Genomic DNA, 24,871 nt, shown 5'->3' on the forward strand with positions numbered 1-24,871 from the left:
TCAAGATATTGACTTAAACTTGTAGGTGTAGCTGTGGATTCCCCAACATGGGAGTTTTAATCACTGCTGGTACTGTACGACATCTTTCTAGTCTCTTGCCCTCCTAGGCTCCTGTACTTCAGTGATCATTGGTCGATGTAGTGATTCGCAGGAGGAAAAGTTGCAGCCAAGCCACAAGTTAGAGAAACACTAATGTTCCTTTCACTTGTATGTAAAGGTCAAACTGGCCCAAGACTGTGCAACCAAAGTGTCATAAATGCAATCTCAGTCCGCCCCCTGTGACAGAATGCAGCTGAGCTGAAAGGGAGGATGGGGGGGCTGAGATTTTGAAGATACATAATTGTTTGTCTGGATGGAGCCTTTTGTTTATGTATGTCATTCCACTTATTTAAACAAACATGACTTTTTGTACTTCTGAGCACTTTGAAATTGCACTTCTGAGTTTTTGAAATTTTCTGAAAGGTTAAAGTTGTTCCCCAAATCTAGTTGGCCCACCAGGCCAGCATGTTTACGGCGTACCAGCTTCTGTAAAATTGTGTATGACCACCTTTGACTGCTCAGCCTGAATAATCAGATACTTATAGTTGGTTCAACTGGGGATGGCATCCAGCTTGAATCCAGAGGCAGGCTGAAGTTAATGTTTTTAGATCTGTAGCAAATACACCCTAAATGCTCTGACTTGGGGTCTCATATGGAACTTTTACATTGTTAAAATGATGAGCTGAGAGAGCTATTTTTGAAATGCCAGCCTTATTCTTCTGCCTAAAGGAGCCAAACTACAATATAGAATTGATGACTGTGTTTACCAAGGGAAGAAAATGATCCATGATCCTTTTTATTCTCTGAAAAGTAATGTATAGAACGAAACTGATACAGGACTTGGCTTCCACAGCCAGAATCTATATACTGAAGCTGTAGTAGAGGGGGAGACTTTGTTTGTTTTACAGTATGTGTATGACAGTATACATTTTCTGGGCCATCTGTGAGCTAACTAATACAAGTAATAATAAAAAGGATAAAATCTGTTAGCCTAGGATGAAAAAGGGGGATGAAAGACTTTTTCAGATGATACATAGGTACAGATCGGAATGGCCCCAGCTCAACTATAAAGTAAAAAATATGTTGTATTTGCAATTTCAGATTGCCTGGATGTTTAAATTTAAAATATGATAACCAGAACCTTACTGTGGGGAGAAATACAGGCTAATATTTCTGTGCATCTCTACTAGAATTGACAATGGCTGAGATGCGACAAAGTCTAGAGCAGGAACGGGATCGTTTGATTGCTGAAGTAAAGAAGCAGCTAGAGATGGAGAAGCAGCAAGCAGTGGATGAAACCAAGAAGAAGCAGTGGTGTGCCAACTGCAAGAAAGAGGCAATTTTCTACTGCTGTTGGAATACTAGCTACTGTGATTATCCCTGCCAGCAAGCTCACTGGCCAGAGCATATGAAATCTTGCACACAGTCAGGTAATCTGGAAGTCTACTTTATATTTACTCATATTGAGGGCACATGTGGTGGATGGAATTGACTGATTAGGTGTCCTTCATTTGTGTGTGTGAGGGAGTGCCAATAAGGTGGGGTGGACTGCTGCATTTAGTGACAGCTGATTTTTAGATCTAACTTTTTTTCATTTTTTAATTTTTAGCAACTGCAACACAACAAGAAACAGATCCTGAAATTAGCACAGAAACATTAAATAAATCAACCCAGCCCAGCTCCAGTGCACAGCCTACACCCACAGAAACAGCCAGCACCCCAAAGGAAAAGGAGAGTGCAGCTGATAAAAGCAAAGAGAGTGTTACAGTGAGTATCACTGGAGTCACTTCAACCTAAGAGTGTGTCCAGTTTCTTTTCAACCTGAATTTAAGTCATCTCTAGAGCAGTCAGGAATTCTTGACCCCTTGTACATTTCTTGAGTGTTTTGGGGACTGATGAAGGGAGGTGTACTTTTTTTTTCTTCATCTTGACAAAAATATTCTTTTGGGATAGGAGAAGGGAGCAGAAAATCCTTTCCTCTTCACTGATTCCCAACAACACTTCATGTTGGCTTGACTCATCCTTCCAGCCAAGAGGGACTGGACCTCTCTCTTTCTCCACAACCTAACAGTATAGCTTCTGGTATGGATCTTTCAGTACAACTTGCCTCCTGACTGCAGCACTTCCAGACCCTTCTTACCTGGGGATCCAGAGGCCAAGCTTAAGATCTTCATTCAAATCAACTTGTCCTTTGTCACAACAAACTGCCATTAGGGTACCAGAATATTTCATAACACTCATACAGAAATTCACCTGGATCTACAGTTACAAGAAAAAGTATGCAGTGATGAAGACCTCTTTGGCATCTACTCTGATAACGTTCTGTAGTCAAAAGTGTACAGATGCTCTGCGTATAGAAGAGAATTGTCTGTTAGAATGATTCCACTTCATAGGTAGGATTTTGACTAAACACCATTTCAATACTGATGTTCTCCTGTCCTTCCAAGCTTTATTAAATGGGTCTGCTCCCTCAACAATACATATCTGCAACCAATCCCCCACCTCAGTATGAGCCTCACTGAGTGTCTAAAATACTGAAAAACAAATTTGTCTTGTTCTAAAATATTGTGATTCCAGCATGATGTCTCATTGAGGGCCAATTAAATGGGAAGCATAGTACAGAGCTATCTAGTGCTCATTTTTAGCACCATTATGTCTGGAATTAGATCTCCAGATCTTGATATGTTTCCAAAGGGGATAACTTGGAGTGGATCACATTTGAGGAGGAGAGGAGGCATGCTAGTTCACTTTAAATGCACTAATGAAAGAGAGGTGAACTTTGTTGAGCTTCAGTTGCTCAGCTGATGTCCATGTGCATTGTTTGTGGCAGTACAGTCTGTTACATCTGGTGTTACTGGGTGGGGGGAGCAAAAAACCAATTATTGAAGACTTCTGCCATGGAATGGTTCACTTTTAAAATTAGAGTTACTTTCACACGTAGCTGTTCTACCTGAAACATCATGCTGTTTTACATTGATCATGCTCATGATTTGAATTTTGTTTTATTAAAGAAAAAAAAAAAGTAACCTGTGAATTCATTGATACAAATTTTTAAATTTTTTACCCGAGCAAAGCATCCAACATAAATTTCATATTATAACAGTAATAATTAATTTGGAATTTATGTAAAAGCTGAGACTTTTACTGAGGTGTTACCTGTGCTGTCTCTGCAGATAGCAACAGGTGTGACAAGCAACCAGCCTATAAAACTGGTCCAGGTACCACAGACCACCTATATTCCAACTACTCAACCCACAATTGTAAGTACGACATCATTTAAAGTCTGCAGTTGAACTGTTCCTGGCATTAAAATTGCTCACTATTTCTGGGGGGTTGTCTCCTGTCTGTTGTTGTATCAGGATATGAATTCACTGGTATCAAATCTCAATTTGCAGTGCAAATTGCCTTATTTCGCTGTTCAACATTCCATCCTTGTCATGCCTTCTGTTTCTTCATTGGTTATTAGAAGGAGCCAGGGAAAGTTATGTAATTGGGCATGTAGCTAAAGCACTGTCAGCTTATCATCCTGCATTAGAATGTTAAAGATAAGGTATTCACTCATTTGGTGTGCTTATTTGATCACTCCGTCATTGTAAATACATAATTTATTTTATATAGCACCTTCTGCGTGTGGTATCCAAAAGAGGCTTATGTAATCATATTACATGTTACATTCCAGTGTTCTGGTCTAACATTGCCCAAATGGAGCTGTTAATCTGTATTCATCAGTACTATATTGCCCATGTGGCTTTGGACATTCAACACTGTGTAACTGAGAGGGAATGTTGGCTATGTCACTGCAACTGTCTGCACTATGCTTTTTTTCCATTCAAAATGTACCTCAGAAGGGCACTTTAATTTCTCACTAGGCATCACCAAAGATGAGAGAGAAATGAGCTTCTTTTTTGTGTTTAATGCTGCAATTTATAAACAACTAATAATGCCCCCTCTCACTGCAGTTCTGTGCCAGAATGCAATCTGAGCTAAAGTTCTTCTTACCAAGAAGAGAAAATGCTAGTGTCACACTGACATTCTACACCACATATTCCCCATTTTTGTGGCAAATTTGGCAGTATAGAATTTAGCCACTTTTCAGGGAGCTAACTTCAGTTCATTTTCATACTACTTTATTAAAAAACTTTGTGATTTTCATACAGTGTCTCATAGCTGTTGTTTCATCCATGAAACGTGTCATTCTGAAGCGCTCTTAGCTGAATATCATTACTTCATTTCCTTTCTCAACAGCAGTTTAATTAAAATAATCTCAATTGAGAGTACTTGGTGCCTTTTTAAGAAAGCATTTAGAACTGTTGCCAGATTGGCTCCAGGTTACCCTGACAGAATTCCACCACCACCAATAAGGAGCCTATTGTAACTGTTCTGAAATCAAACTGCAAACATCAAGCAAGGTAGGTTCAGTATGACAACTCCAAAGCTTCAGTATCACCATTTGGCCTTGAAGCATTCAGAAAATAGCAGTGACATTTGATCTGCATAGAGAGCACATATGTCAATTATGCTGAAAATGACTGTAAGCAAGCTTAAAATTGTGTGTTTGCATACTTGCATCTGTACTGTGCAGCTACAAACATATCAGTGTGCTAATGCTTCGAATGTGAAAAATAAACCGTCTTTTAAAAAGTCCAGTGCCTGAGCATGCACACGTGTATGCAAAAAATCACATAACTGGAAATCAGGTAGAGGCTTTACTGGAAATTTACCTATTATGGGGAACAACTGCAACATATTTAAGGTATTTTACCAATGCTGCAGGATCAAAGGATAGAAGAATAGAAGGCTTGAAACTGTCCTATTCTCATCAAATTCTGTGTATATAAAAGATCTGTGTGACTGCCTGAAGATCTTTGCCTTTCCAGGATAAAGACCTGTTTAGTGATTTCCTTGATCTCTGGTTTTCTAACAGCCAGTCTGTTTCCACTTAGCATTCCCTACACTGAACATCTTCCAGTAAACCTTTGCACAACTTTGGTTAAGCCTTCCTTGCACATCTAATGCCATCCCAATAACAAAATGGCACTATTCTTGAGTTTACTTAACAAACTGATTCCATGTTTGGTTTCTTATTCTTATCCTGGAATCAAAATACTGATAAACGTGAATGTTGAATCCATCATCATTTTATTCCTGGGAAAAAATTGCATTTTCTGTGATGAACAGAATTTGTGACAAAAGAGCTGGTAGATATTCCAGGACAATCAAATTTTGGTGAATACCACCAAGACGGACAGTAATGTGGCTCAGTAAAACACCATAGGAAAACACTGATCTTCATGAAACTGTGTATTTGTTCTTCTGTTGTCTTTTGTAGTTTTTATACATATGGCAGCAAAAAGACCTGTGCTTCCCTTTCAGATCCCTCAAAATCCTTCACTCCTTGTTTCCTCCACTTTAACACCTTGTGAACTGAAATGGTTGTAGTTATTTGATTACCAGTTTTGGACTTGAGTAGAATACTACCAGAAAATACTCTAAAATGTATGATTAAAAGATTTATTAATTTCTTCATATGTCTTGAAGAAGGTTAAAGTCCAAGCCTAGGATTCATGAGATCTGCTTTCTAGGTCTGCTGAAGTTTTGGTGCGACTGTGAGCAGATTGTGCCCCTTCCATCTGTACAATAAAATACCCACCAACAGGGGTGTCATAAGACTTAAATTTAGTAACACATGTAAAGTACCTTGAACTCTTCAGATGTAATGCATGATCAAAGTGAAAAATTTGGCTGGGGGGGGGGGGGGGTTATTTTGTTTTTTACTGAAAGGGCAAAAGTACTACTTGAGGTTTTATTGTTAATGGATCAGTTCAAAATAAGCTTGAAGTACTATCTATATTTCCCCCAAAATGTGTATTTTTCTTGTTACAAAATGCACAGGGGGATTCCTTGTTGGAGAGAACAGTATTTCTATAATTGTGAAACCTTGAGTGTACTTGTAAACTGGAGTGTTCTGCATTCCCATTTGCTTAGTCACAAATATGTTTTCCAGATAACAAAGGATTCTCACCATCTCCTCATGTCTTAGTTTTGAGAAATGTATCATTTGGACTGGCTAACTACTGAAAACTTAATTATTCAGGAACAGGCAGACTACTTACAGCACCAGTAGGAACTACCTGTCCTTTCTATATGCAATGTAATAACTTACTGTAGGGCAAATGAAGAGATGCTACAGTGCCTCTTGTTGGGGCAGAAATGCAGTGAGAAAGGTGCTCAATCTTGCATGAAAAATTAGAACCTGCTCTGGTTGTTTCCCCATAAAATTAATGGTTCTATTTCTGTGATAGAAAACCTTTAACATTTGTGACCTTTAACATAACAATGTGTTTTGCTTGGTTTTAATTCACAGACCATTCCTGTAGTGGTAAGTCCTTCTGCTGGGACAGTGGCAATGAGAACTGGAGTTCAGTATGTTCAGACCACAATGCCAGTCCAAGTACGAAGAGTCTAACTACTAACAAGAAGTCCAGGCGACTATTGGAATAAATAACTAATAAAAATCTGTCTAATAGAAATGTGAAAAATAAACACAGTTCTTTGGATTAACCTCAAAGGTTCAGACTTTAGCTTTGTATATGTGTACAAAGCATTAACTACACTACATTAATGTAAAGCATTAGCGCTGGCTTTAAAAAGCTGAGGACAGGTAAGATCCATGTTAAATCTATGCTTCTTTTGTGTAAATAATGTACAATTTGTGGATGTCATTAAAGTTAGAGTACCATCTCCTTTTTATATTTGTATTGACTTTAACTTATAAAGAGTGTTTGAAGTTGGTAAAGGAAGGATTAAACAGCCTTATCATGAGCTAACATTGAAAACTGGTCTTGGGAAACTGCAGTTACACACAGAATCCATTTATTGTTCGGTAAGAGCATCTAAATTTTTTTTAATTTACATCTGGGAATACACAGTTTCTGCACCTTGAAACTCAATTAAAATTTCTTTTTGTGCAACAAAATGGAGAAATGTACCTTTTAAAATTATTTTTATTAGGCAGATTATGAAGTTTCCAATCAGTGGATGTAAAAAACACATGAAAAGGGTATTTGTGTTTTTCTTGTTTTGTTTTTACAGTGACCAGACTGTTAAAATGACATTGTTTACAGGAAAAAAGGTTAACTCTCATTCAGTCTAATAGCAAAAACCTTGAAAGAATAACACCAATTGGTTGGTAACATGATTCCTAATCAGTGGTATCAGAGATGAGAAAAATGGAATTTTTTTTATGCTTCATAGTTCAGTTGTTTTGTTTTGTTTTTTTTTAATCCTCTTTAAAGGACTTTGAAATGGTTTTCAAATGGAAAAAGAACTTGATGTGGAAAAGACTGTGTATCAGGAAAAATGAGCAAAGGACTTTTGATGCTGGGCTAGAGCATGTATTATTTATACGATGGAATTTATGTTTTTATGTAAGCATGAAACAGTACAGTATGAGAGAAAGTAACCCATGAAAATGCTGTCTGTTACTCTTATACTGTAGTACCATTTTGTATGTTGTGTAAAACCGAAAGCATTGAACAAAGCAAAGGTGATGTATGTATATGAGAAAATTAATTGTATGATATCATTCCAGTACATTTTGTTGTACATTTTAGTCATGTTGATTTCTCCCATTGTTTATAAAAGGATGCGATTTGTACAGTCTCCAGCTAGTACCCACATTAGAGGAAAAAAAAGTATTAGAAGAAAAAAATTGAGAACAGAATATTCGTGAATTGCAGTTGTGTCAAAAATAGCCTAGCTGGCCTTATTTGTGAAGCATAATTGCTTTTAGCATATGGAAGTATTTTTTCACATTTTCTTTGTATAAAATTTGTATTAAACTTAAATATCTTTTTTGATTATTGTGTTTCTTTGTGACTGAGACCAGTGACACACACAATATAGTTTGGGTTTCTCCAGTTTTTCAAGAATCTTCACAATTTTTTATTAAACTATTTTAGAAAAATGGTTTGTGTTCCTGCATTTCCAGTTTCCTTTCATCTGGATGAAATGTCTATTTCGTGATAGCCTCCAGTTCCTGAGAATTTCTCTCACGTAGAAAATCTACACAGAATGAATTTTGTGGGCTTGACTCTAGTTCTGTCCAAACTGAAAAAAAACCCGCAGTGTTACCAGTTTGTCCGGTGAATAATAGGCCAGTATACATAAAACTGAGTTGAAGTACAACCACTGTAATTTTCTTTTTTTTTAGCAGGTGAAGTCCATGAAGACTATTGTAGATTTAGTGTTCATTGTGCAATACCTGTTCGTTTAGATCAGGGCTACTACATGTTGCTATTTATAGTTCTAACAAACCATACCTGCAGATTAAAGATGAGGAGTTGTGGTAGATTATAGGTTTTATAGGACTCTTAAAATCACATAGAGATATGGATAGCCCAATTTTACAGAATTTGCTTATTAATTTATTAAAAACTAACTGAAAATTGGTAAAAGCATGAGGTTTGACAATACCATTTTATCCATCTACTGTGAATCTCTCGGTATTTGGATGTTCCCATTTTACAGAGCTGTAATTTAGAGCACTTTCTATAGCACTATAAAGTTGCAACTCTCTTAAATATGACAGGAGTGCAGTGTTGGGGGGGGTCCTCTGAGCTTTCCTGAACTTTCCAGTTTTAGGAGGCAAGGGGTACTCTGAAACCTCCTGGGGCTTCTCCACTGGTCAGAAATTTGACCAGCGTATGGAAGTTATTTAAAGCACTGTACGTTGCTAAAGTAAAATGCAACACTTCAAATTTTAATACCTCATTTAACAAAGGTTAATATAAACCACTGTACCCATTTTTAAAGTGCTGTAAAGCCATGCACTTCTGTTAAATCACGGCAATAAAGCACTTTAAATGGTGAAAAAGCAACCTCTGTACACACCCTTTGTGTCAAAGTCACAGCTCCTGGAGTCGTTTATACATAAACCCTTCCAATGGGAAAGAAAAGTTTGAAAACATGAACTGAAAATCTAGGCAGCAAACAGAAAAAACAGAAATGTTTTTAGGTATCATTATTTCTCAGCCAGCCTCATGATATTTTATGTCCTATCCCCAGATTTTTGAATGCTTGAACATAACCAGTATTGTAAGGTTAATTCCAGAAAAAAGGTATTGTCAGGAAAAGCTCAGAGAAATGGAAGCAAGTTAGGGAGAGGGTAATAGGAAATCAGATTGCTTTCTAAAAGCTCTAGCTTTGTATTTGCTCTTATTGCCTTGTCCTCAGTAGGAACAGGATGTGTGATCCTGCTTTGTGTTAGTTTTTCATGTTAGCAAAGAGATGGTAAGAGGTCCCAGTGAACATAAGGCCAAGTGCCATTTTAATTTGAGTTATTAAGTTTCCAAGTTATGGTGTTCTCAAGGCTGCCCTGTAATAACTATGATTTTATCTTGTCTTAGCTATAGTGAAGCCTAAGGCAGGATAGCTATGGTCAGAACATACCATTTTGCTTAGTGAAAAATAGGTTTCAGATTTTGGTTTTCACAAAGTCATGTTGGCACTGCCTGGTAATACAGGGAAGTGCCACTAGCCTTTTGGCATCACCTTCCAGTTGGCAGGATTCAGCTGTGGATACTGGGTTTTAATGTGACACCCTCCAAATAAAGATCCACATAGTAGAGGTGATGTTGGGTCAGAGGAGTTTGCGTGCCATCAGTTTCATGTTTCCTCTCTAGCTTTTTAACAAGCATGTCATCTCTTTCCCTGACCTAGGCTGAAGTGGCCTCCAAGGCTCAGATCAAGCGTTGTGGCTTCTTAACCTGGCGGGGGAAATACCATGCATCTCTGTCCAAGAAGGCAGTTTTCCTGAACCGCTGTGCAGGAGAACTGCTCGTCTGGCGTCGTTCAGTACCTGCCGAGGTGCACTTTATAGAAATGCGAGTCTCCCCTAAGGCCGTACGGCTGAGGACAAGCAGAACGGGGACACCTGAACCCCGAGCAGAGCTCTGGGCTTGGGCCTGCAAGTAGGGCGCCTGCCAAAGGTTTTGGAAACGCGAAGCCCCAGGCGCGGGTGGAGGATGGGTGCCGGGCTAAGGCCACTTACGGTTCTGGACCCTTGCATTTGGAATTAATTTTGGCTAGTTTGGCCTCGGATACAAATTGCATTAAATTAAAAAAAAAAAAAAGTATTGTGTAGCACAGGGCTGGGCCGGGCCGTGCTGCTGGAGCTGCAGTTTGTCGTTTCTACTCTAAAACCGACTTTAAAAAAAAAATCCCGCAGCAAGCGGAGCCGGGCCCGGCCCGATCCTGCTCGGCGGGCGGGGGCGCACCTGCCCCTCCTTCCGCCCAGGCGTTTTGGGGCGACTGCGATCACGCAGGTGCCCTCGCAGCCCGGGCCGTGCGGACGGCTGCTCGCGCCGCGCCGCGCCCGGCACGGAGCCGCCCGGCTGTGGCGGTGGTTGCGGCTGCGCCTCCGCACCGGCGCCGTGGCCGGGGCAGGCGGGTCCCGCACGCCCGCCCTGGGACGCGGCCCTGGCTACGGGGCGACGGAGCAGGGAAGCGGGGACAGGCCCGCGCCGCTGCTGCCCTCGTGCGGCCCTGCCGGCGGCTGCAGCACAGCACAGCACAGCCCCGCCCCGGCGGGTTTGGCCGCCCCGCCGCCCGCGCGAAGTCTTGCCGGGGCCTGGAGGACGGCGGGTGCGGCTCGCGTGTCCTCTCCCCCGCCGACAGGGCTGCTGCCTGCGGAGCTCGGGCCTGGCAGGACTGAGCAGCCCGAAGTCCCTGCCCGAGGGGCAAGAAGAGCCCCGCAGAAGTGGGGCTGGAGCGTGCGGCGCGATGCAGCCCCGCGGGGTGAAGCTCTGCAGGCCTCGCCGTCAGGGGCTGATGCACGAGCGGGCCTGGCCTGGCCTGGCCATACCCACAGCCTCCCGCCTTGGGCTGTAGTCAAAGGAAGCACTGGCAACTAAGAGGGAGCTGGGCTTGTCTGGCCGCAGCTCCCCTACTCCTGCAGCTGGTACAACAGGTACCTGGAAGGAGCTCCCGCCCCACAGGTAAGGGGCCACGTTGAGCTGAAACGGCCTCTTTTTTGGCATTTTTAGCTGTGTTTTTATCATCCTCTGGCCCAGACTCGAGATGGCGTCTCACACGGGATGAGCATGGCCAGTTAGCGAAGGAGTGAAGTGTCCCTTTCTTCCTCTTTACAGAGTCCACCCACAACACTACTTTTCTGGTTGGCATAAGATAGGGCACCCCTATTTCCCGTTCCAGAGAAGGGGACACTTGTCAGGGGGACCCACAGCCCTCCTGGCCCTGCTCCCGGCCTGCAGACCCTCCATCCCAGCTGGTGCCCCTCACTCCCAACCCACAGCCCTCTGCTCCCTCCAGCCCTGCTGAAGGGGACCCCCAGCTGCCCCCATCCCAACTGGCAACTGATTCATGTAGGCAGCAGTGGAGTGAGTCATTGGAGGTAAGAGGAGAGGAGGCCTGTGGCACCCCATGCCCTGGGCTGAGTCTCCCACACCACGCCAGCCGGTCCAGCCCCATGTGCACAGGCACAAGCCCCTGTGCTGCCTGCGGGGCCACAGAGTTCCCCACTGTCATCGAAGGGTCCCCCGTGCTCTTCCCCTGCTGGAAGGGCAGGCACCTTCCCCTCCACTCCTCCTCCCTGTTCCCACTGCTCTGCCTCAGCTCCAGACCCAACCCCAGTGCAGCTAGGAGCGCACACACGCGCGCGCATGCACACACACACACATCCCTCCCACCCCCATACACTTACCTGCATCCAGCTACCAAGGCTGGTCCCACCCCCCTGCCTGGCTGCATGCTGGCCACATGTGCGTGTGTGTGCAGCTGCACGTGATGCCCCTGCCTGGTCACCCTCCCCAGCTCCCACCGGCAGAGTAGAGCAAAATCCTGGACATCTGTTTAGATTTCAAACATCAAACAAAGATTTGTTTCAGAGGATCCAAAAAGATGAGTCTAGGAAAACCTGGACATATGGTAAGGGCTTTCACACAGCAAATGAATGACAGATAAGGTATTCCTCCTCTACCATTTCTGACTTCCATTCCATAAGTAACCCTAACTAAGAGAGGTTTTTGCAACTGCACGTGGTGGTGCTCTCTGCTCTTGTAAAATTATGGAGTAAGTGAAAATTGCCTGACCCTGGTTTACTTTTTCCATTTATTTACATGCAAGTCACAAGTATGTATGTATACTCCCTATGAGGCTTATCAACTTCCTTTTAATGCTTAGAGTAATGACATGGGTGGACAGAAGTCAGAAATGGCAGAGGAGGAATACCTTATCTGTCATTCATTTGCTTAAGTGAAAGCCCTTGTACAGTGCCCCGTATGTGTGTGCTGGGTGCCCAGGGTGAAGACCTGGCCCTATCAATTTGTTAGCAGTTTTGTCATTGACTTCAAGGGAGAAATCTTGGTCCCATTGGAATCTGTAAAAGTGTACATAGTAAAATTAAGCAAAGAAAGCCCTAACAGAAAGGAGATGGCAACGAGTGATGTATAAAGCAGAAAAAAGACAGAAAACAAGGAAAGTACTAATAAAGCAGTACTTAACACTTGATAGAGCAGTAGAAAAAAATGCTCCAGCATAAGAAGCCTCTCTCAGGATGATACGCTGTAAGGAATCCAACAAAAGCAATCTCTCATTTTAATTACAATAAGTTTCCAAAGCCTGCAACAGCCCTTCATTACCTGTGCTGCTGAAGTTGGCAACAGACTCACCTGCAATAAATCAAGGTTTTCAACCTCCACCCCCTCCAAACTTTGTAACAAACACTTTGCTGTCCTTAATTGCAGTAGCAGAGTAACACAGGTGTGAAATGGAGGGCAGTTTTCTTCCCAAAGCCTCTGAAAACTTTGAGGCCTACAGAGACCTATCTCTTAGCATTGCCCAGCTTCACCTTTTGCTTATAAATGCTTGTAAATCCACATTTAAAAAATACAACAGTATTGACCCCAAATGGTACAGCTTTACAGTATGGTTACTAATGCCACCCTTTGGACAATACCTCTAGAACAGTTTAGTATATTTAAATGTTGTTTCTAGCAAAGATCAAAAGTGTAATCTCTGGAGATAAAACATTCAGCCATTTATATTTTTTTTACTAAAAACTAATACTTATGCAAATAAGGTGGTTCATGAGTCTGTGAGAAAGTGGCTTTTTGAGGTCTGAATCAGCCCTGCCTAGCCAGTGAAAATCTTTCTGTTGGCTTCAGTGGGTTTTACATTAGACCTTTGGTGCATGTGTTTTTTTTTTTGAATGAACCAAAGAAACAGTGGATACTGATAATTGGTCTAGCTTGTTATAAAGGTGCTTTGTTTAGCAGTGTGTATTATCTCAACCTTAACTCTAATGATGCTACCACCTTACTATACTATACATTTTTTAACTGATTATAAAAAAAACAGCATATTGCCCATTTCTCTCCTCTGAGACAGAATCCATCTCTTTTACTCCTTACTGGTACAACAGAACAAACCTTTTGGGAGGTTTCTCATATGCTGCGATCTGAGCTAGGGGAATGTGGGCTAATACAGTAATTACATAGCCTTTTCATCCGCCTGATACTTAGTAGTTTTTGGCTGGCACAAGTGCACATGCATTTCTGAAGTCCATGGAGATGTGTCTGCTTATCCAGCTATGAACTTGGCACTGCAGGCTTTGCTCAGTGGCTGGCCCTCAAGATCTGTCCTTCTTGTTCCTCTTACAATGGATTATGAACTCTGCAGCAGTAAGCAGTTTTCAAGCCTGTCCCATGGATGAAAAGTCAATACAAAAATGATCGTTTAACAACCAATAATATAGCATTTTATTTAGAAATAAACTCAATCTGCAAGTAAATAGTGAAACAAATTATTTCTGTGGAAATGCAAGCCAATGAATGATGACTAAGGAGCCACAGCCTAACATGCTTTGGATTTTGTATTCTGCTCCTTGAAGTGTTGACAATGAATTAGTGAGGATAGTGACTGCTACACTTTCCAGCTCAGATGGTCCCATTCAAGCTGAAGAGGATCCCAACTATAATCTATTACCGAGGACAGGAAGTATTTCTCACTTCCTCTTTTTTTCTTAAGAAGATAAAAAAGCCTGTTACATAGGCTCATAAAGAGGAGCACCAACCCCACACGTGGGAAAGGCCCTGGTTAACAATCTTGTATTAACAGTGCCACCAACAAACCTGTATTTGGCCAAGTCCAAGTTTGTTCACTACTACAGACTCAAGGAACATGTTTGCTAATGTACCATAGGTTTGAAAGTAAGTGTCTGAAAATAATTTAAAACATGGTTACCAACAATAATCCAGGCATGTCTTGGAGTGCTAGTGCTTCAATCACTTTCCTGGGGCTGATGTTTGCCAGTAAGTAGGCAGCTGGTCCAAATTTTTTTTCCAGATTCCCTTGGGCAGCAAAGCCTGATGCCCTTGTTTCCAGTGACAAATGGGCACCTGTCACTGTAATTAAAAAGGTGATGGAGCATCAGGTCTGAGGTATGTCATTTCTCTTGGTGGCTTCCACTGACTTCTTGGTGGTCAACGTTACTGTGGCACAAGAGAGCGCGAGCATATCTAGGAATATGGAGAAACTCCATGCTGGAATACCCAGGGTGGGGGACACAATCTGAGAGAGAGAAGACACCAGCAGTCTAGGGGCTGGAGAAAGAAAAGCAGCACAGGAGAGCACCTCCCAGCATTTGAGCACACTCAAGGAATGCAGTCTCTTAACTAGCTTCTGAAGGGGCTGTTGAGTAAAACGAGGCAGCCATGGTGAGACTCACAAGTCCAGACAGAATAATTACTTGACTGACAAGCTGCAGCTTCCCTGTTTGTTAGTCACTTAATGTGTCCTTGGAGCTGCTGCCTCTTGGAGGTTTTACTCACAGCTGTGATTATTTCATGGGGGTCTCTCTCTCAGAACTTCCCACTGTCCCCAATTTCTCTGGTTTCCTGTGCTAATTTTCCTGCCAACTTTCATCTCTGTTTGTGACAGTCACACAGAGGCCAAACTTAATGCAGATTTGTTTTTAAACTTCCTCTCTCAGCAGGGCGTAAGGCTAGTGACTCCACCATTCAAGAACCACACTTTGGTTTGTTTTATGCTGTGCCTGTGCCCAACCCTGAAAAGTACTATAATGTGCATTTAACTGTGCTCTGGGCTCCTGCCTGCTGTAGGCAAGTGTGGATTACATGCTTTGCAGACACTGTGTGGCTGCAACTTTTGAGCCAGATGCTGAGATCAAATTATTTTGTGGTAGAGCGCTCCATGCTTGCCATGTAGGAAGTTCCTTGCTCAGAGCTAGTAATGGATCTTTCACTTCTTGAAGTTTCACTCAAATTTGATTGTATGTGCTATACTTCTGAAGGTAATTTCCACTTTTGTGAAAGAAGAATGGATGCTGCAATGGTAGAAAGGTCAAAACAGTCTGTTCCCCTCTCGCTTTTCCTTTGTCACAATAACTATGAATTACTGCCTTTTGCATTGGATAGCCAGTTAACGAACTGACTTTCACAATTCAGCGAAACATTTTTGTTGCCGTCTCCTTCCCAGTCTGCCTCTCCTGGTTTGTCAATTTTCTCCAACAGTTGTGTCTTATCTGATATAGAATATGATCTCTCTAGGCAATGACTGTGTAAGTCAGGGCTGGGCAAAATGGCAGATCCGGTTGGTGACTGGACTCCATGTCCCAGCAGCCCCTGCCCGCGTGGCTGGGGCCAGTTTCCATGGAGACCCCAGCAGCAGCCACACTGTGATAGCGCATGGCCAGGGTTTCAGTAGAGACCAGCCCCAGTGGCGTTGGCAGGGCGCGTGGCGGAGCAGGGAGCTGCTCCTGAGCTTGGCTGGGATCTTGTGGCAGTGACAGCTTGATCCAGAGCCAGAGCAGAACTGCACTCTGCAGCCTGCATTGCGCAGGCAGGGCCATGGAGGCAGCGGATTGCGGCTCTGCCCCAGCTCCTTACATCAGTGATGGCATGATCCAGAGCCGGGGCAGAGCTGTGATCTGCTGCCTGCATGCCCCTGCCTGAAGCATGCAGGCTGCAGATTGTGGCTCTGGATCATGCTGTCACTGCTGCAAGATCCCAGCCAGGCTCCAGAGCAGCTCCATGCCTTCACCATCCCTCCAACCGGCGCCAATGCTGCTGCTGTAGTCCACCTTGCACAGGCAGCAGCAGCTGAGCCCATCCCACTCCCGCCCACAGCACAGCCCGCCTTCAACCTCCCCGCAAGGAAGAGGCTCGAGCCGCTGCTGCCCGCAAGTGCTGGTCTCCATGGAAACCCCGGCCCCACGCTCTCACAGCATGGCTACTGCTGGGGTCTCCATGGAAACTGGCCCCAGCCACATGGGTAGGAGCTGCTGTGACATGGAGTCCACTTCTGGCTGGATCCGGCCCATGGGCCAGACTTGGCCTGCCCCGATGTAAGTTCTACATTGCCTCGCACTATAAGTCCCCGATTCTTGACTGGGATGACTAAGCAGTAGTGCAATACACACAGATAGTAATGCAGGGAGCCCAAATGTTTTGATGCTGACAGTCGCCTAGGGAGCTCACCAGGAACCACAGGCTGAATCTAATTTACAAGTGTATTCACTTACTCAAACAAAAATAAATGTGCAGAACTGCACTACTTGCTTATATTCACTTAACCAAATTAGAGTTTGCTTATTAGCCAAGTTCTCTGGCAATGGATGCATTCATCTGGCTGGCTGTTTTCTTCTCCCTGCCACCACAGCAATTGGTGACCACAATTTCTTCTTTGCATTTGGGCATCTCTACTCCAAGTTCTCCTGGGCCAGCTGTAGCTCAGACAGGAGGCAAGAGTTCTAGACATGCCGCGGGGTCCAACAGTGTCTGGAGAGAAAAAAAGGCAGGTATTCTAGTCCTCCCAAATGTAAACGTAGTTTTATTTAATGCCTTTCATTCATCACAAGGTATTTTCCCTGTCCCCACCCGCCAAAAAACAAGATGGCAGCATAAGGCACCGTGTAGACACATGCACAGTCCACATACCATCTATAGAAGGTTTAAAAAAAAACACATAGCTATAGTTTTTACCAACAGCCCCAAGTGTCCTCATTACTAATGTACACAATATGATTGTCCCCAGAGTTTATCGTGGAGAAAAGAACTATTAAATTAGAATGGTAGGACTGCCCCCATCCCCAAATAAAAAAAAAAAAGATAAAAACACAGGTACAGAGCTTAATACCAGAGTAATGAGATAAGTTCATAAATTAAAAAAAAAATACAAAAAATCAACTTTCACTCTTATTTTCAGAAAGTCCCACATGATGTGATGCACTGTGCAGTGAGCATGCCCAGAGATTCCATGCTGTGTCCTTTCCCCTTTTCAAAGCAAGAAAACTGATAAGTAGACCCAGTACTCTTAGTCTTTTGTGTGCTTCAGAGTCATTCACGTGGTGAGAAAGCAGGCAGAGTCCAGTTTCAGCTCTAAGCATCCAGTTTAACCAGATAATCACAGGATCCCCGCTTGATTATGTGAAATTTTCTCCTCTTTCCAAAGGAAGAAGGACTTGATGGGCAGATTTCCTGTTGTAGATTCTTAAAGGGTTCTATACAGAGGGTTCCCCTTCAAGTCGCTGTCAGATCTGTTTTAGAAAAATGCTGAAGAATAGGCTGAGGTGATGTAACAGTTTGAGTGATGTGAGCCCAGCACCGAGACATTTGGGTCTGCTACAAGTACTCCAATTCCAGGGCATGCCTAAGAGCCTCTAGGTCAGCATGGCAAGAAATTCTCCAGAATGGCATGTTGTGCTAGAATGAAACAAAAAGATTTGTTTTTAAAGAGCAGGATCAGATTTGCCCCCCTGAGCAATTGGGAGTTTTAAAGCTTTGGTCATGTGCTTGTCATAACAGACAAAAAGGTTCATTTTTGGAATGGAAAGGGTTGAAGTCCACTCTGGAGACATGTCTCTGCACACTTTTCCATTCTGCAGCAAACTGCTGGACACTGCGCACCCTTGCCAGTTTGTGAAGTACTTTCACAAGCTGCCCTGCTTCAAAGGGTAAATGGAGCTGGGCAAAGCCTCTAGATACCTACAAATATTTTTGTATTATTCACTAAATTTTACCCTCCAACTTTTCCTTGAGTTTAGCGAGGACATCTTTAGAACAATTATACTCCTAAACAAAACGTTGGTGCTATTTCATGGTATTTAAAGCACATGCAAGAGGTGCTAGAAGATCTTCACAAACTGAAAATCCTTCCTTGTAACATGTGCTACAGGCCATCATATAATCTACTTCCCAGTAACACCATCTTTGTGCAGTCACCTCTTCATGAAATAGCAAATTGTGATAAAATGAAGGCACTTGCCTAATCAAAAGCATAAAGATTTTGGCTTTATAGCAATTACATTTCTGCTTGCAGGGAAGAAAGTCCTCCACAAGGAGTAGCTCATGAATTATTCCCTTGGAACTTGAGCCCATCTAGACCAGTATCAGCTGTCTCAGGGAAAGATGAAAGAAATGTTACAGTAGGCACACAGAGAATAACTTGTTTTCAAGGAAGTTTCCTCCTTGCTTCCATCTATCAGAGGTTGCCTTATGCTTGGATGCATCACTTTTTACAATTTTTAATTTTTTTTTAAGCACTTGCTGTTATAATACTGTTAGGCCATTTTTATTGAAATCTCTCTTCACAATAATCATATAAAAATCCAATCCTTGACCTTACGGCAGTCATATTAATGCCCCAGTTCAACCCAGGGAAACTGTACATACTTTCTTTCAAAAGCCAGATGTGTTTGCAAGCAAAGAAATACTAGTCATTTGTCAGTGCCAGTAAACAAGTGATGCAGTTACAGCGTGGCTCTGGTCAATATTCTGATAATAGTGCAGATATTGTTTTGATGCTTCTGACTAGCACTTGATCCTCACCATGGTTTTCTACGGTCAATCCTGACGGGATGAGAGAACCTCAAAAGGTCCAAATGTTCCACTTCGATCTTATTCAAGCTTCTTTAATTCATTGTTGGGGGGACGGGGGATTATGAAGAGCATGGGGGCTAAGGTTTTACTTGGTTTTTTTAATCCAATCCAGTTCACCCATCTTTATTTGATATGAAGACAAAGTCCTGGTCAACAAATAGATTTTGTATTGGTATAATTACTGCAGCTGGGAATGTGATGTTTGTGTGCTTTTTGGGTTTTTTTTAAACCCAACACAGTGATATTATAACACTCATAGTGTTGATGCAGTAACATCGGTATAAAATGCTTTATCTATCTTATTCTCATTTCTTGATAGGAATAACTGATATAACTGCATAAATACTAGGAGAGTTGTAGCCCTTGAGCAATACCAGTACAGATAAAGCAACTATCTAGACAAGGCTTTATTCTGGTGTCTTAATGTTAAGCATCTCATTTCCCGGACAAACAAAATTGTTGAAGGAAGAAAATGCTTTCCAAGTGCAGCTACCTATGTAGAACAATCTAGTAGCTCCCGAGTGCGTTTACCCAGCTCTAACATTTAAATGCAACACAGGCTCTTTTTGGGTATGTTGCCTATTGGTAAACAAAAAAAAATCCCTTGAAACCTTGTATCACTCTGTTTACTCCAGCACAAGACACAGCAAGCAAATACAGGAACATCTGAAGTGACTAGAGTGCACCGCTCTTCAATTTCACTTCAGAGGGAAATAGTTATTTCCTCCCTCCCTGTCCCCATGTGTATATAAGATCTCTTCCATTTAAATTATCTATTTTTCATCCTTTAAAGAGCAGAAAACTTGGCCTCTCAGCCACACCCATTGTTCAGCTCTCTCAGATTTATCAGTCATCAGATGGTAAAGAAAAATGACCCATTAAAACTGAGATATTATCAGTGCTGCTGACAAAACAGTGAAAGGCTTTCTGCTGCCCCATTTTTTATAAAGCTCAGGTGTGTAGCAGCCTTGACTAATGACTGTCATCAATCAAGGGCCATGACAGTTCCAGCAAACAATGTGTTCTGTTAATGGGAGAATTGCTTAAGCCAGGAGATACAAGAGGCCTCTTAAGATCCTGCCTGTAGAAGATTACTGAACCCTCCTGCTGCTTCATACCGTCAAGGAGCCTGGCAGCCTTTGATGCAGTCAGGTGCATTGATCCACTACCTTTGAAGTACAGCACAGGGTGGTTGAAAATGGCAGGCTATTATCATTTCACTTTCAGCCCACTTTCATATTGGGTTTTTCTTAGATGCCTTCCCCACTCTTAGAAAATCAGATAAGCACGTGGAAATTCAGGTAATTGGTGTGAAACAGGAAGTGATATACCAGGGTGGAAAAAGTTCCCAGATGCTTGAAGGCAACACTGGGACAGGACTTGAAACAGAGCAAGTTCTGACCCAAATACACTTGCTTGGAGGCTGAACTCCCAGTGTGACAAACCTTGTCTGGAACTTGTTTGCTCACACTTCAGAACAACTGGGAACAAACCAGGCACATCACCCAGGGGGTCAGAACAGAAGCACAAGAGTCTTAGGGCTGTAAGGGGAAATAGGAAGACACTCTGAGAAGGGCATGTTCCATATACTAACGGCATGCCTAGCCTTGCTGTAACCAAAGCAATGGCAGATTTCCAATCCACAAAACTTCGTGACTTTAGGGGTCTTTTCTGAACTGTTCAGAGGCTTCATCAGCACAAACAAAACCCACTTCATGTACTTGGGGAGCTGCACCATAAAAGTCTGACAGTTCAATTCTCTCTTCTTCCCTTTTCTGAAATTTAGTAGCTTTGCCATCCTCTTTGTCACCCAAACCCATACAGTTTTATTGGGCCTTTGAACTTCACCCCATCCCCACTAAGTCTTTGTGTCCTGCCATCGTTTTCTACTGTATGTCATTCTAGTACCCTATTCAAAGTGCACCTTCTTCCACTAGTACATAATCCTAGCCTGAGTTTTGGCTTCTTCTATTTGACATCTCCATTGCTTTTGTCTCTCCATCTATCCAAAACATGATTGCTAGGATGATCTTTCTTTCTTACAGCTCTGACAACATCCAAGCCTGCTGTTAGGCATGAGCCATGCAGGTAACTGCCCACATCAAAATATTTCAGCAGCTTGGCTCTGGTCTCAGAGGGAAGAAAAGATGCACAAAATCGTCCTTTTTTAAAAAAAGAGAAGAGTCAAGATGTTACAAAATATAAATTCAATTTGAGATCCAGGCAGAAGTCCAGGTAACCTCTTCCTGTATTTGAAATAATTTGGCAATCTCAAACTGGAAGCTTCAGTTGGTACCTAAAAATCAGGTATTATTTTCCTGGACCTTTCCACCCATCAACTAATGGGATTTCACATAGTGTCTTATGATGTGCGCACAAAGCTAAACATTTGGTCTTCATCTCTCTCTGGATGCTTGTGACTACACCTGGCCAGTGAGAATGTAACACCAGCATTCTGGGTCGGTTGTCCTCAATTATGTTACTTTAAGATCCTTCCATCTTACTTTGTTTGTATTCAGTATGCCCAACCTCATTTTACTTTTTCCTGTTAAAATTAATCAAATGGTTCCATAAATCATTAATAAAACAAACACAGCCACTCACTATTAGTCCCTTTGGTATTTCTTGTAATGACATTAGCCTCCATGACCTCACTGAGTATAATATGCTGTAATAAATCACTCCCAAAGAATTCCACTGGAGTTTGGAGGTTATAAGAGTGCACTATAGATCTGAAACTCACTATGCTTGCTGGTCTGAGATCACACAAGTATGGTTTTTCTTTTCATGTGTCTAATGCCATCTTTATTAATCAGAAACAGTTCCTGGAACATGTGATAGAAACTAGCTGTACTCCTCAGAGAGACTAAAGGTTGTAATGGCTGCCAGGGGGGTAATGGTAGGATTTATAGTAGGAAATTACTTGCAATGCTGTGAAAATTTGCAAACAGGGTTGAGTAACTAATTGTAAGCAGTCTAGTGGAGAAAGAGTTTGTTTAATGCTCAGTTAAGGAAAGAGCCACTGAAATGAAAACTTGAAGAGCTGAGACTTGTATCACAAAACTATACCTTTTTTGCTCCCTGTTCCTCTTCAACACCATCTCCTATTACAATGTACACAGCTTTCCTTCCAAACCTCTGCATTATCCTTTCAAAACAGCTCTCTTTCCCTAAACAACAAAAGAGAAGCAGCATTTATTATCTGTTAGTAGGACAGAAATTTAGCTATCAGGGCTAAGACAATGTCTTGATTTAATTTGTTTCTCTGCCTCTCTCTTTTGCTTCTTGAGTTAGGACTTTATTTCAACTACCAGGGACTTCAGAGTTGCAAACTGCCAAGCGTATACCACAAGTGTTGTGATAACTGACATTTCTCCTGCTGGAGTCATGTGATTGAGCTGGTAGTCTCAATTTTCATTTAAAAAATAGTAAATATCTGTTCATCAAGGTTTCAAAGAAAAGCTTGACAGCATGAACATTAAAGTTCAAATACCAGAAGACTAATAAAAGGACTTCAATTTTTGTTTTGTTTTTGTTTTTTTTAATATGTTTGGAGTTGGCAACAGAGGTCAGCATGATTAAGACCCAAGGCCCCTGGATAACTATAAGCTTGGACAACTGTCAGGACTGGTCAAAAACTTCCCTTTGAAACTACTGGTCAATAGAAAGTGGGTCTTTGACGAAGCAATATTTTTCATAAACATCCATCTGCTTTCTACAGAAAATGTCAATTTGTGTAAAATTTTCAATTAAGAACTGAGGACCTTCAGCTATACTTTTTTAAAACTTTGTATCTTAAATTTTCTTTGGAATTACATTAAGTAAACTAATGCAGTTGAAGATTTACAGCGTTGTTATTCTGAAGTACATGAGATGAGATAAGAGGTCGAGGGAACCTTTCGGTATTCATCATCCAAAGGGAAGGAGAGGGAAGTGCAGCCCCTGGGGCAGGATTACCAAGGCACATAGTGAGGCACAGTGGCAGACACTTGGAACAGAACTGGGGTGTTCCTGGTTCTTAGCCCCATGTTCAGAGATCTAGACAAAGATACCTTCACACCTTAGCAGCTTTACTTCTCATCTCCCTCCATATACCAGACCTGTAATTTGAAAAAATCCAAATGGTTTAATCACCTGGGATAATATATCTCAGGTTTTATGATGAAACCAGTGGATGCTGGGAAAGGACTTTAGGTGTTCAGTAAGTAGAGAACATATATTTGTACTCTACAGATGTGCTTTGTAGATCTATATCTCAACCACCAAGTTCCTGTGCTTCGATTTAAGGGAGTTCCTTGTCACCTGCAACACATCACTAAATATTCATTCCTGCATCTTCAATCTCTCTCTTTAATTTATAGTCATTTATTTGGTGCTTACAGTGCTGTCTCGGCCTCTCATCTTCAACATTGCTAGGAGACAGGGAAGTATTAGATCAAATGTAGCAATGAGTGGCCGGGAGAGCATGATAAGCATACTGAGGATCACAAAAATATTCTGTGGCAGAGCCAGAAATTGAGCCTAAGCCTCCTGTTGCCCAGTCGGGTGGCTTAGTTGAAAACTAGCCCTCCTTCTTAGGTCCCATCTACACACAAAGTCTGCAACTAGTTACAGCATAATCCATTGTAAATACAGTTTCTGCTAGTAAATGAGATTGCTAATACCCAGACAAAGTTCTTTGGGTAAATCCAATATCCCTTATTAGACCAACTAAAGTAGTTTGAAAAATTCTTCTTTGCAAGCTTTTGGGTGCAAATATCCTCCTTCAGGCAGAGGAAGCATCTGCAGTTGTTCTGTGCTCTTCCTGGATTGCTAATACTCAGCTCTCATGGCTTTTCTAGCTTTATCCATGGTTGTCTTCATATAACTGGCCTGCATTATTGCACCCCCATCCTTCAGCTAAACCAAATTGTGTATGCAACAGGCCTGACCTTCCTCTCAGCTGTGTGTGTGTGTGGCAGGGTATTCAAGAGTCTACTCCTTCACACACTGCTGCTAGTCCACTGTTCTCTCATACAGACACAACAGGAGACCTGCGACTGTTTTCTCAGACTGCTCTAGTACATGTATGGGCAGTCATTAGGTAGATGGGAATACATAATCAGTTTTAATATACACCTGTGCTGTGAATAAAGCTCAACATACTTGTAAATAGGGCAGATATGAGTGCCATTACCTGGTTATTAAGACTCAATTCCAGTTTTCGTTTTAGGTGAGGCCTTGGCTACAGTGCTCTTACCTGTCTTTGTTGCACTATAAATGTTTTCAATAGGGAAGACTGTGCCTAGTCCATACAGGAGTACTTTAGCAAGAGCTGGTATGAGCTGGGTTGTGGTGACCAACACATTTACACAATTAGGCCTAGAAAACAAAACAGTTAGTTGGAATCTTAGTTAGACAATCTGTGTCCTGCTCTCCACTGATGGTCTTGATTTCCAAAGAGATTGTTGATGTAGTTAAAGGCACATGTGGATTCTCTGCCATAATCTATTTATGAATTTATGAGAAATGAAATCATATAAAGCAATCCAGTGACAAAGACAGACTTGCTAAGGTTTTCACATACACCAGTCACCCAGGACTTTAAATGGTGGCAAATGTCCAACATAATTTACAAAGGTTCCTTGGATGAACTAACTCATTCCTAGAACTGCCTTTTTGTCCCTTTGAAATTCTCCTCCAAATGTGTTTACTACCTGCCTGGGATGCCACCAATGAGGTATTTAGGAGTCAGCCAGGAAAAATAGATTATTTTTTTCTTTTGTTTGTTCCTTTGAATCATATCAAGTCCACCCCAACTTTTGATAATAGAAGTCATGTGCAGACTGGCCTCCCTCAAGTTTGGCCCACAAAGGCCCATAAATGTGCCTCAATTTGTTTAGACAAGAGGAAGGGAAGCAAAGGAGCTCTTGGAA

The 24,871-nt window shown here is 42.1% G+C and overlaps 2 protein-coding genes and 1 long non-coding RNA gene across 29 annotated transcripts in view; 2 read left to right on the forward strand and 1 right to left on the reverse strand.

Annotated features, from left to right (window-relative positions):
* ZMYND8 (zinc finger MYND-type containing 8) overlaps positions 1-7,898 on the forward strand; it is a 110,870-nt gene extending 102,972 nt beyond the window's left edge. For 15 of the 19 annotated variants that reach the window (XM_019484544.2, XM_059733172.1, XM_014609625.3 and 12 more), the window contains 4 exons: positions 1,230-1,469; positions 1,649-1,806; positions 3,213-3,299; positions 6,404-7,898. In XM_019484544.2, the coding sequence (XP_019340089.1) occupies positions 1,230-1,469; positions 1,649-1,806; positions 3,213-3,299; positions 6,404-6,505 (587 nt within the window). In that variant the 3' untranslated portion in view covers positions 6,506-7,898. Of the gene's footprint in view, positions 1-1,229; positions 1,470-1,648; positions 1,807-1,992; positions 3,304-6,403 lie in introns of those variants that run through there. The other 4 variants (XR_002089457.2, XR_001373753.3, XM_014609631.3 and 1 more) reach the window with 4 other exon arrangements.
* A 2,681-nt stretch (positions 7,899-10,579) lies between these two features.
* Positions 10,580-24,871, forward strand: part of LOC109282466 (uncharacterized) — a 237,135-nt gene continuing 222,843 nt past the window's right edge. The window contains exon 1 of one of the 4 annotated variants that reach the window (XR_009464322.1): positions 10,580-11,036. This is a non-coding gene — a long non-coding RNA (uncharacterized LOC109282466). The remainder of the gene's footprint in view (positions 11,037-24,871) is intronic. The other 3 variants (XR_002089458.2, XR_009464321.1, XR_002089459.2) reach the window with 3 other exon arrangements.
* Positions 16,891-24,871, reverse strand: part of EYA2 (EYA transcriptional coactivator and phosphatase 2) — a 143,907-nt gene continuing 135,926 nt past the window's right edge. For all 6 annotated transcript variants that reach the window (XM_019484556.2, XM_059733175.1, XM_059733174.1 and 3 more), the window contains 3 exons: positions 24,196-24,317; positions 22,026-22,126; positions 16,891-17,780 (listed from right to left, as the gene is read on the reverse strand). In XM_019484556.2, the coding sequence (XP_019340101.1) occupies positions 17,700-17,780; positions 22,026-22,126; positions 24,196-24,317 (304 nt within the window). In that variant the 3' untranslated portion in view covers positions 16,891-17,699. The remainder of the gene's footprint in view (positions 17,781-22,025; positions 22,127-24,195; positions 24,318-24,871) is intronic.

This window comes from Alligator mississippiensis, chromosome 9, assembly GCF_030867095.1.
Source record: "Alligator mississippiensis isolate rAllMis1 chromosome 9, rAllMis1, whole genome shotgun sequence".
Classification (NCBI taxonomy): Eukaryota; Metazoa; Chordata; order Crocodylia; family Alligatoridae; genus Alligator; species Alligator mississippiensis.